At 43.9% G+C, this 12,571-nt stretch overlaps 1 protein-coding gene across 1 annotated transcript in view; it reads left to right on the top strand.

Moving 5' to 3' along the window:
• Nucleotides 1-482: 482 nt before the first annotated feature.
• FER1L6 (fer-1 like family member 6) overlaps nucleotides 483-12,571 on the top strand; it is a 74,530-nt gene continuing 62,441 nt past the window's right edge. The window contains exons 1-8 of the mRNA XM_037379053.1: nucleotides 483-605; nucleotides 722-726; nucleotides 2,778-2,860; nucleotides 5,909-6,035; nucleotides 6,658-6,712; nucleotides 6,808-6,939; nucleotides 7,667-7,729; nucleotides 9,251-9,329. Coding sequence (XP_037234950.1) covers nucleotides 483-605; nucleotides 722-726; nucleotides 2,778-2,860; nucleotides 5,909-6,035; nucleotides 6,658-6,712; nucleotides 6,808-6,939; nucleotides 7,667-7,729; nucleotides 9,251-9,329 — 667 coding nt within the window. The remainder of the gene's footprint in view (nucleotides 606-721; nucleotides 727-2,777; nucleotides 2,861-5,908; nucleotides 6,036-6,657; nucleotides 6,713-6,807; nucleotides 6,940-7,666; nucleotides 7,730-9,250; nucleotides 9,330-12,571) is intronic.

Below are 12,571 nucleotides of genomic sequence, written 5' to 3'. Positions count from 1 at the left end.
GAGAACCTGAAAAATAGTGCCTTTATACTAAATCCTTAATTTTTCCACTCACATCCCCTGGTTTGTTTGTCAGTAGAGTTCATAGCACAAAATTCTCACGCAGCATAGGTTGTTTCTCCTTTTTAAATAGGCGGCATATTTGTTTCCTTGGGAAAACTGTAGAATGAAATCATGCCCAGAGACCTCCTCTTTAAATTATGTGACCAATAATTGGGAAAAAAGTACAGAGCAATATATTAATAAAAGTGAAGTTCTAGATGGGTTAAAACCCATCACTGCTCACAAATTTGCAGAGGATTTAGTGAATATTTTTCAGCTCTCAAAACAAGGTGTATAGAAGTATATATTTTCAAAATATAAACCCATGTAATGTCAAGATTTCAAAATGAAATTTTCAGGTGTTCTGAAGTGTTCTTGACACTTCAAATTGAAAAGGACCAAATTGCCTGCAAACAGAATCACATATTTCACTACTATGCAATATGAAATCTGAACTATGTTCATTTCAGCAAGCAGTTAAGATCTGCAACAGTGGGGTTTATATTTTCACCATCAAAGAAAGCCAAGTGACCTGTTTGCAGTTTGGATTTCTGAGTATAAGTCAGGTTGGTCTGCTTAATTCAAGACAGTAAGTCCACAGGCTTTTATTTGATGAAAATAGCTTCTCAAGCTGGGATTGGTTCTACTGATTTCTTTCCCATTTTTTCTTTTTTTGTTTTAGTTCAGGTATTCAAAGCCAAGAGTCTATTATCGCCCACTCTTCTCCCAACCACTGCCCAGTTTACCATTAAGGAAAAACTTTTGTGTATGTTTCCTGCATTACTGTGACTGTTTTACCAGATCTTGATTGACAGCAAGAAAAAACATGTGCAGCCTCTAAGGGTCATTATTAAACATTGGTTCAAACCTCCAGAAACCTGGAAAAATTAAACTGCACGCTCCAGTGCTCAGAGATTTGATTTCCATTCCCCAACACCCTCTCAAATGATGAATCATGTGGCTTAAAAACACACACTTTGTAAAAGGAAGAAAAGATAAGAAAGTCATGATGATAGAAAGTAGCCAGTCCTTTCCCGAAGTGCAAGGATAACTGTGCAAACTGCCAACTTTAAACTCTCAGGCAGGCAATTGCAGGACAGCCGGCTGCTTCCCACCCTATTTCCGAAACCTTGGGTTGAAAGGGCCTCTCTGGGCACAGCTTTAACACAGAAAATGGTATTTCTCTTCCACATTGCTAAGAATGGATGCTGTGCTGAGCCCTGCTCAGGGGCAAGGGGGAGAAGTCCCACCTTCTTCCCACAGGTTTCCCTCTCTGTCAGCCCCTGCCTCAGCTCTTGGGAAGAGCAGAAGTTGGAGCAGTAGGTCAGGTGTAAATTGCAGACTGCTAAAGGTATTAGTCTTGTAGTCATGCTTTGTTCTGTTCTTGCAAAATCTCAGAACAGCATCGGTGTCCTATTGCAGGACAAGTGCTCCTGGATCCTCACATGGGGCAAACAAAGTTCGGTGGGATGAGGCTGGCTGGCAACCAAGAAGGGACTGGGGGCTATGGGAGGAAAAGAAGAGACCCTTTGTTGAAGGGAAAATACTGTATGGCATTTGTAGAGATACTTTCACCTCCCTCTTTAAAACCAACTCTACAAAACACAACTGTTCTTTCTACTCTGTCTACTTGCTGAAGAGGTGAAGGACCAGTAGAAGAGTAAAGTAGGAAAGGAAAACCAGCACAGACCTCTGAACAGCCACCCTGGGCTTGTGCTGTCACTGGGAGAGGTGCTTTATCTTAGCTGGGCAGCTGTACTGCCTTGGGGTCATGGGGAGTTTTGCCATCAGTTTCCCAAGAAGCAGGACTGCACTGTGAGTCCTTGCTGAATGTCTTGGCATGTTTTATCCGTGATGGCAACCAGATGGGGGCCATGCTTCCCTTCCTACATCTCATCCCATGAACACACCTCATTCCTGGATGACTATGGTAGGCTCCCAGCAAGGCGCTGTAGCCAAAACTGAGTTGAATGAGAAGAATAAGGAAGGCCTAACGAGGCTGTAGAGCCACCGTAGTCAGTTATGATCTGAAAAATGACCTCACCAAGCTTTAACTGCATTAGTTGGTTTCAAGCTGGATCAATTCCCTAATCCAGTACAGGAACAAGTGGGAGGCAAAAAAGCCCCACGCAGTGGTAGCTGGGGTTGATGCTGGGCAGAAGCCTTTCTTTAACACAGCTTGAGAAGAAACCCTTGTCCAGTCCTGTTCACGGCTTTGCTGCTGCGAGGGAGTGAGAACTAACTAAAGAAATGGCAAAAGCTGTTGTGGTGTATGTGCTGCTGCTACAGTGGGTGTGCTCACCAAGAAAGTTAACACAATTGCTTTTATGTTTTGCTTAGTTCACTGGAAAATGGCTTTTGATCTGGAACCTGTAATTTGTGAGAAGCTTTTATCTCTGATCTTGTCACAGGTATAAGAATTACGTGTGTGGGAAGTCAGTAGGTTGGAAACTTGTCTTGGATTTCCTTTCTTTGCCTCTTGCTGTTTTGGTTTGAAAAGAACTTTCGGTTCTTCTTTCAGTGTGTTTGCCGGTAGCCAAATTTTAAAAATAAACAAAGTTAGATGTACTATAAAATCAGAGCCTTCTTTTGTTTGTTTTCAATAAAAGAAAAATCCAAATATAATGATCTTACTTGGAAATCAAGACTCCATCTTAACAGCTCCTTGAGTTAAATTAGAGTCCATCTCAGAAAAGGGCTGAAGATACCTTACTGATTGCTTTTCTTTACTTTTTTAGAAAGGGGCTGTTTGCTGGCATGAAGCTGAAGAAGAAGAAAAAAGGCGAGAAAGGGCTGACTATTGCAAACAAAGATGCACTGGGTAAGGCCTCATAAATGAATATTGCAACTGGAAGAGCAGGTGGGGGATTATATTATATCTAATTTCATGTGAACTCATTTGAATTGTGTCTTAGGGCTTAGTATTGATAAAACGGGCAATAAATCCTTGGCACTCCCAAGTAAACAGAGTGTTAATTCTTTTTTGTATTAACTGTTTCATTAAGTCTGCATTCAGACTCTGTGAGTTTGGACTGCTGTATGTGGTAGAGTAAAACAAAAATGTCAGCATGACTCTTACCATAGAGAGATGACACATTTTTGGAAGTTTTTTTTTCTGCTCTAGAGATAGATAATTCATTACAGGTATGTAATTCCTCCAGATCTGTTGCTTCTAGAAACCATAAGAACAAAGCCTGAGTAGGCTCTGATGGCTGGATGGGCTGGCTTGGTAAAGTTGGGAGCTTTACTTAGTAGCATTTCTCCTCTTAAGTGTACGGCAGGTTTCTTTTTAATTATTTTTTATTTTTAACAGATGTGGGTACATCCATATGACATGCAGGGTCTCCTGTTTCTTTCCCTTAATACACCATTGGTTTCCAAGCTAAGGACACATTCCCTTGCACATCCAACCACTGTAATTTTTTCTCCTATCACCACAGTCCTCCCAAGCATCAAAATCTGTAGTTCAGCCGTGTCTTCACCTTCTATAGCTTTATCTTGCATTCTCATGCCTCAGATTTCATGGAATTTTTAAAACATGGACTACTATGTATTTAGTACAGCCCTTGAATCACAGTGTTGTAATAAACCAGCCATGTGAGTCTGTGCTCACTGTTGGACAGAAACAGGGATACCTATTTTGTGCCATAAGCATTATTTACCTAAAGGGCACACTACTTCTGAAAAGATTCTGCTCTGGTCCTTACAGCAAGGTGTTTAGACTTCTGGACCATCAAACTTCTTACCAATTACAGATATGTTGGAGTTTATCTTATGCCCCATGAAAAATACCATGCTCTACAAGATACAGTATACTCTAGTTTACTTGTCTTCCATGTGAGCATTCAGATCTCTGTTTATCTCAAATGACTGAATCATTGAATAGATTGGGGTACTTATGCTGCATCTTCATCTTTTCATTAGTGTCTTTGTTGCTGAAGAATCTGAAGTAGCAAAGAAAACAATCACCAGTTCTCTCTTGTCTTTGTTGGGATTTGGGCTTAGGAGATCTATCGGGGAAGTGTGCAGTAGGGGAATGTTGTCACTCAGTGAACCATCTGCATTTTCTGTCATTGGATCCATACAAGGGAATAATTCCTGCTGGTTGGTTATGCACAACATACATATGGTTATTGAGAAGGGGGAAAGGATAGCAATTCAGATATTCAAGTTACAGGAAAATGGAGCTATAAAGGGAAAGAAGCTTTGGAAAGAGTTTCCATCTCAACAGAAACCACATGGAACTCACAAAAAGTGGCCCAGACAGGATGTCATACTGACACATCTGTCCCCCAGACATGTCATGGGGGGAAGTTTAACGTGCTTTGGCCTCAGAGCAAACAATACAGACTACTACACACCCATAATCAAACAGCATGTTCTAGAGTAAATAGGATATGGAGGGTAGTCATGGGAACTTGGTGCTACAGAAGCAAACCCATAGACAGACGCCTTTGCCTCAAGGGCTGAAAATCAGGCTATGCCTACATGGATGTGAAGGCAAGTTCACCTTTCCTGTGCTCTAGGGAAGTTGGACAAGAGCCAGGGCGGCAGTCAGGGAGCATATATGTTACATGAGGTTGCTAGTGGAGGAACCTTCATTGAGTGGACTCCTGCCTGGCTGCCTTGCAACACAAGCAAAAGTTGTGCCTGCCTGTACCTGACGGGTGATTTGCCTCAGAGTAGGGGCTTGTGGAAGCCAGCTTCAAAGAGGAACATTCACACCTGATGAGGGCTATCCATGCGAATTTTATTGTACAGTGGATGGTCCTTTGCTACCATCACCAGTTTCTAAACACCCCTCAAGTGACCAAAGAGACAAGGAAGCACTGTTACAACTCTTTGTCTAGTTTTGTAGTGGAGCACAGTGTTGTAGAGTACTTGCAGAAAATGCACTTGGATGTGTTTCCTTTCCTTTGATGTGAGATCATCCATAAGGTCACCTAGGCCCCTGGATATTGCTGGGCAAATCATCTTTACTGTTGCAGCTACCACCTGACAGTTTCTAGACCTGAAATTACACATCCAGAGTCACCGAACATTTCTGGCTTAAAAATGTAATTCTTGGAATGAACTACAGGCACCCAAATTTTAAACTTTCACCTAAAGCGCACAGCTCCCTTCCCAAGGCAAGTGTTGAACACAGACATGTTCAGCAAGAGGGAGAGATCCTGGCAGGACTTCTGTCAAACCACGAGGACAAAGCCGAGCAGCATGGGAAGGGCCAGATGTAGATGTGTACATCTGAGCTAGCTGCTGAGATTTTCTTTATGGTCGGGAAGAAAACCAAGTATTTTTGGAAGCAATTTTTCTCATTTAAATATAACTTTCTACAAGAAAACCCATAAATCATGCTCTTCAACTCTATTTTTCTGTCTTTGATTCTCCAGTTCATCATCTCTGCACAGAGGAAAGGTGAGAAATGATTTCTAAGCTAGGCTCTGCTGCTTTGGTTGCTTGGAAGGGACTGAGGTGTGTCAAACTGTTAAAGACAAACCATGAATGGCAGGCTCACTGCTGCAAATTAATACCTGCAAAACCCAGCAATAATCTGTCCCGCTGTCTTTCTGGCAGATGAGAGGTGGGGCAGTCAGACGTGACTGGTGTACATGTGACTGTTGTGTGTGCACATGGGGTGAAGAGAGCTGCTATAGCTGCAATTTACATGGTATGTGATATTGCACAGGAGGGGAGCTGCTGCTGTAATCAGCGCTGCTCAATACAAACCACTACTGTATCTCTAATTGTGATACCCGAATAAATAAAATATTCAGTTCATGCTGATGAGTTTGTGGCTCTGCTCCAAGTTAGCTTTTTGCAAGCAGAAATCGGAGGTGGGTTTTACTTTCTTGATTGTTTTCTTCATCAGGTGATCATGATGAAAGTGCAAATCTTCACCATGACACTCTCAGAAGACAAGAAGAGGGAGAGGAAGACCTAATGAACAGTGATGCACGGTCCAATGTTTTGGGATCCTCAAGCCCAAAGAGGAAAAGGTATTTCTTGGTGTACCTTACCTAACATCCTCTAAAAAACCTTTACCATCATTCTTGGGAGTGGCATTGCCCCAGGACAATACATCTGCTGACAGAAAATCCATTTGCTGACAGCAGTGATCCCTTCACTCCTGCTCTCCCACATGATAGAGCGGGATGTACTTGTCAGCAAAATATTATCAGCTCAAGACCAATTGTCACCAGGTGCTATTCAGTTCAGGGAGAGATTGAAATGGAGTCTGAGTGCCTCAATTGTGCTAATGAACTCTGCTAATGAAAATGAGTCAAAGGGGCCAGCAATCTCTATAGCTAAGAGTTTGTGTAGTTGTGTGTTTTCCATACAGGGGAGGAATGGAGTCAGGTTTAATAGGATCAACAAATGAAATAATTCTCATGCATGGCAGGTAGCTGCACTGGTCAGTGTGGATGCAAAATATTTCCCTATCACCAAGTATATTAGAAAAATCTGTGGTCTCTGCTGATGAAATCCAGCCTAACAGTTCACAACCAAGCTACCTGCCATAAACAATGCTTGTTTAGTGACACAAAGTCTTTCCGACATGTGTCCAAGTACCAGCTTTTGCCTAGACATTCGTAATTACCTGTTTTGTTATTTAATCAGGGCGAAGCTGGTGACCCGAATTCACGGAGAGGAGCTGAAATCCCAGAACTACCAGGTGAGCAGGGGCTGACTGCCCTTACGTGCCTGTGAAATTCTCGGACAGGCCAGACCTGATCCCAGGAGTGCACGCTGTGTCCTTGTACCCCACAGATTGCCATCACCATCATTGAGGCCAGACAGCTGGTGGGTGAGAACATTGACCCTGTGGTGATGATCGAGATAGGTGATGAGAAGAAGCAAACGACAGTAAAGGAAGGCACAAACGCCCCTTTCTACAATGAGGTAGGTGCTTGCTCCTGAAGAAGACACTTTCTTCAATGGCTCTGGGTAGCCTCCACCACTTGGTAGCTCAAAAGGGGATGAACTAAGTTTGTAGCACTTACATGTCTGAGCAGGGAGATCTGTGCAGGAACTGCTTGAGTTTCAGTCTTGGCCAAGCACCACCAGTAGCTCCCTTGGGTTTAGCTCTGTTTGCTCTTTCTCTTCTCAAATTCGGTCCATCCTGTTCCACACCCCGTCCACTGCATCCCGCCCTAATACAACTGCCTCTGCATTTTTTCAGATGGCCCATTTGGGAGCTTTGTCTTAAATGCCCCCCTTCAGCCTCCCGTTTCTACCATTTCACCATTTCAGCGTTTCCTTGAAATATGTTTGTCCCAGCTGGTAACAAATGAGACCAAAGCAACCCCCAAAACCAACCAGTCCTTTGGGTTTCCTTGTGCCGCCTGTCCCTTTGGGCAGTATCCTGGGATGCAGAGTGAGGGCTGTGGGTATTTGCAAAGGGCAGTGCTGTGCAGCCACACAAGGAGGAGAGTGGAAAACAGGTCTGGGCTACGGCAGACATGAGCCAGGGAGCAAGGAAAGGGATTTTCTATGTCCATCACTGCCTCCTCAGCACCCCTACACCAGGACTTTTTAAAGCAGTAACCCAAAAAGCTAAATGATGCTGCTGAGGGTGCTGGCTACCAGCACAAAGACAATTCTGATCTACTGTTCCCTTTTCCAACAGTACTTTGTGTTTGATTTCGTTGGACCACAGGTGTTCCTGTTTGACAAAATAATCAACATCTCTGTAAGTACTTAGGAAAGCTTTGCACAGTAAGTAAAGGTCAATGGTGTCACTTTGGCTCTAAATGATTCTTCTTAATGTAATTGAAAAGAGAAATAATTTTAGGTACCAAGGGCACTATAAAGTCAGCATGAAATATAGGAAAGAGAAAGGATAGGGAACAGAAAAAGGAGGAAAGGCGGCAGCTGGCAGTGATTTGAAGGAGCATAACCCTAAAGGAAGATTGTGTGTTTTCAGGGACACTCATTGCTGGCTTGGCAACCTGTGAGGTAGAATGAGAAAATTCAGCTCAGTTAAGTGTTTTCAGCATTGTCTCCATCCCTCTAATTTTTAAGCTACCACTTGTTTCAAATGGCCGAGTTGAAACTTCTGGCTTACCTCAGTTCTTCAGGTACAACTGTTTCTACCTAAACTATCCAGGTACCTTACCCTCAGCAGCAGCTCCCAGGCTGCCTGGAAGTGTCAGTGGCTGGTTGCTATTGGCATGGGAGTGGGCTCCGGTTGCTCAGTGCTGCTCCCGCAGCTTGCTGCAAGTCCTGGTGAAGCTATGTGACATCTTAGAACAGCCCTGATGGAAGACACACATGCTCTTGGACTTCTTGCAGTTTGGAAGGCCAAGCCTATGGAGCCATGCTAGTTGTCTTACCAGAGGCTCCTGAGGTTCATCACCACGTTCAGCAAAGCTGCTAAGGAATTAAGGAAGATGTCCTGAGACTGTGGACAGCGCTGTATTTGTGTTACTTAGAAATATCACAAGCTGTGCTGTTCATGAGCTGGTTTTTGCATTTTTAATACCAAAAGTCCCACCACTTGGCCAGAGAAATGAGCACTGAGTTGTTGCCCCAGGAAAGGTGCTTTCCCCCTGAAGTTCTTTGTCCATTTCCAAAATATACGCCAGGAAAGGGTCGGTGCTGGTTGTGCTTGACAGAGACACACTCACTGGGGCCTGCTTGCCATCTCATTTACATCTATATCACTTCTCTGATTTCATTAATGTTGTGAGAGGTAAATCAGAATTGAGTCTCTTAGTTTATATGCACATTGAAATATTGCAAAGAAACATTTTAATTCTTCCTCCTCTGGGTGTACTCAGTTCTTATGGCAATTCGGATATTGCACAGAGAGTTACATGGTTTCTGCAGCCTAGTGTGAAACCAGTTATGCCCCATGTGTTTATATTCATCACAATTTATTTAAACCTGCCAGGGTAAGTAATAACAACTGCATCCTCTGAAGACGCATCCATCTGATTCCTGCACTGTATAATCCTGGGACCTGGGATGAACCTGTGTGATTCCACTTGGATGCAACTATATCAGTTTCTAAATTGGCACAATATTGGGTTAAGAACAGATTTCAAATGCTTGCTGTATCTGCTGTGGTTGTGTACACCCAGTTTTGGGTGGTGTTGGATGTCACGGCTTATTACCTCCGAACCAAAGGAGACCTTTGTTTGGATTACTTTTGCTTATGCTCACTGGGAAGAGAGATAATGATACTCTTTAACCAGCCTTTTTCTAACAGGTTATGCACAATAAACTGATTGGGAGTGTGCTGATAGGCTCCTTTAAAGTAGATCTGGGGACAGTCTATAGTCAGCCAGGTAAGTCGTGCATTTTCTGCCCTTTTTGGCTATTAAATGAGATGTGAGGCAGGGAAGGAGAGGAGAGGGAGGTGTGCTGCTATTTCACTTAGATGCTTGTGGTTTATGCCAAGGGATAAACTTAACAAGGTTTTTGGAAAGATTGTTTTTCCATTTGGATACCAGCCACATTTTTGGAAACAGGTTCAACACTGGAAACACCTTGAGAATCTGCCCATTGGTGGGAAGCACTTACAAAGAACAGCTTTTCTTCAGGGGTAGAGAGGGCAGCTCAATGCTCTACAAAACCTAACTCCACTCATTGGTAGCAGAGCATCCAAAACTGTGCAGCGTGTGTTGGGGTAGAAGGGATGGAGGGAGGGAGAGTGGGATGGAGCGTGGAAGGAATGATGAGGAGAGCATGAGACGAGAGGAGGAGCAGCCCATAATGGGAGAGAAAAGAAGGAGATGACAAAGATGTGATCATGGGTCCACTTGACCTGCCATCTTCAGAGCTGTCCAGTGCTTTTGGAAATCTAAAGCTAAGAAAAGATCACTTGTCTCTTTTTTGGTCTGTTTTTACAGCCATCCACAAAACATGTATCTTTCTTCTATAGTTATTGAAGGACCTAGTCTTTTCTCAGTCTTTAAGAATGAATGTATTTAGGCCACTTCCTATAGATGTCACCCAGTTATGGCAGAAGTGTAGAGTCATTCAAGCCCCATGCTGCCTTCAGGGTTTCTGCAAGAGTCAGAAGAGAGTATTGGCCTGACTGGAGTGAGCAACCTACGTCCGTACTCAGACTGCGTTAGTCTCTGAAGTCTGTCCTGTATCTTCTGCTCACACTTCTACAGGAGGGTGGTGTCTGAGGGGTGATCCTGAGCTCATATCCCTGGTATATTCTGGTCTCTCCCTCCCACTCCCTTACACACCCAAGGTGATGGCCAAGGACTTTACGTAAAGTTTTAGGGGGGTTGCTGAAGCAGGACTGCAGCAAGGGCTGTTGTGGGTGAATTGTCTTGTGCATTTTCCCACTGGAAAGATGGAGCCAAACCTGCTTCTGGCTGCTGCTTCTTCCTCTGATAGCTGCCCAGCCTCCTTTCTCAGCTGGCTGCCGGTGTTATGCCTTGCCATTGCTCTCAGCAAGGGTTTTGCCGCTGGAGAGTTCTGAGATCTTCAGACAGTTCTCATCAAAAAGTTGGTTTTCCCTCATAAAGCCTCAGCCTTAATTCAGGTTGTCCTGGTTTCAGTTGGGATAGAGTTAATTTTCTTAGTAGCTGGGGCAGTGCTTTGTTGCTGTGTTTTGGATTAGGTGTGAAAACAATGTTGGTAGGACACCGATGTTGTTAGTTGTTGCTGGGTGATGTTTATACCAAGTCAAGGACTTCTTAGTTTCTTGGGCCCTGCCAGAAAGAGGGCTGGAGGGGCACAGGAAACTGGGAGGGGACACAGCCAGGACAGCTGACCTGAACTAGCCAAAGATGTACCATGGGACATCATGCTTGGTGTATAAACTGGGGGAGGGGAGGGTTGGCAGGGGCTGCCGATCATTGCTCAGGGACTGGCTGGGCATCAGTCATCAGGTGGTGAGCAACTGTATTGTGCATCACTTGTTTTCTTTTCTCCCTTCCCTTTGGATTTCATTCCTCTCCCCTTCTCCCTTTTTATTGTAACTATTTTTGTTCTTTTGGTTTTATTTTATTTCAGTGGTTAAATTGTTCTTATCTCAGCCCTCAAATTTTACATTCCAATTCTCCTCCCCATCTCTCTGGGTGAGGGGGAAGTGTGCGAGCAGCTCTGTGGTACTTAATTGCCAGCTGGGGTTAAAACATGACTGTCATGTGAAAGGGTGTGCGTGTGTGGTGTGTGTGTGTTATCCTCTCAACCCCAGGTGTTTGATCTGTCTGTTGGCACCCCAGGAAAGCCCAGACCCTTGTGCCGGGCCAGTCTGTCAGCATCCCGTTACAGGGACCCTTTGCTGAACAGTCCCGCTGGATCGGAGGGCGATTCAACTGCCTTGTTCAGGGAAACACGCCAACAGCATGAGGGGGACCCCTCAGCTGGTCTTCCCACTTAATTTGGATGTGTTACCCACTGCTGGCAACTGCTAGTGCCCACAAAGGACCAACACCAACAATTTACGGAATCGCACTCTTTATTAGTATGACATCATGACAAATTAAGGTTTGTGATTGCCGATGATAGGGACTGCCTGCAAAAACAAGCTTGAAATGATATGCAACTAAATTACATACAACTAAATTATAATCACTAATAACAGCTGTTGTGAGTTAGTTATTTAGCATGCATAAGTCAACGCATCCCTATGGGGGAGAAGACAGGTTCAGCCTGTCGACTGATCCCAGAAGTTACGATGGAGTCTTCCCTCACTTCTCCCCTCATCTGTCCACTTTTTATACTTCATAGTACATTGCATATTCATTCATCATACACAGGATTGGTTACAAGTTTCTCGCTTCCAATGCAAATTAGTACTCATCTTCAGATAGGGCTACTGAAGTTCTCTACTAACTATGCATGCTCCTCAAGTGGGGTTTTGCCCTCTTTCAGGGGGACTATTTGAGTTGGAGGTCATGATCTCCCACTACCACAATTATCTTTGTCTTATTTTCAACTAATTTTCTGATGATGTCAGTGGATTGCAACACCTTATCATCCTGTTTCTTCTCATAGCCAGAACTTCCCTCACTTGAAGGCTTCTTTCTGTGTAACTTAGATAACGGTGTTCTTTTCACTGTCTGTTCTTTGTTTCTCATCCTCCCCAAGGGCGACTACCTTGATTAGAAGTCCCTTCATAACAACTTTAGAGAGTGATTCAGCTTGACCTAGCTTTGTGAACACTGAATCAGAGTTGGGCAATCCAGGAGTTTAGATGATAATTCCCCCGCTTTGGATTTATTTCAGTCCAGGACTAGTCCATTTCCATCACATTTAGGTGGAGCTTGAGTGACTCTAGTCATACATATTGTTTTTACTAACTGGTATCGTGTGCCCAGTGAGGTGTAGAAGTACCTTGGAAGCAGATAACTTTGAGATGGAGTGTGCATTAGTATTATGAGATTATTTCATCTGAGGAAAGTAATTGTACCACGGTAGTTGGCTCAGCCACAGGTATCTCATGGATTCTTCATGCAACAACTGGTATGCAGCTTATCAGCTGTATGGTGCTATCGAGTTCCCATTCCTGCAGGGAGCACAACAGAGCATGGTCGCAGTGTTTTCGCTCTGCTCCATTCTCCGT

The sequence above is a fragment of the Falco rusticolus genome, chromosome 3 (genome assembly GCF_015220075.1).
Source record: "Falco rusticolus isolate bFalRus1 chromosome 3, bFalRus1.pri, whole genome shotgun sequence".
In the NCBI taxonomy this organism is placed as follows: Eukaryota; Metazoa; Chordata; class Aves; order Falconiformes; family Falconidae; genus Falco; species Falco rusticolus.
This window is presented reverse-complemented; position numbering and strand designations above follow the sequence as displayed.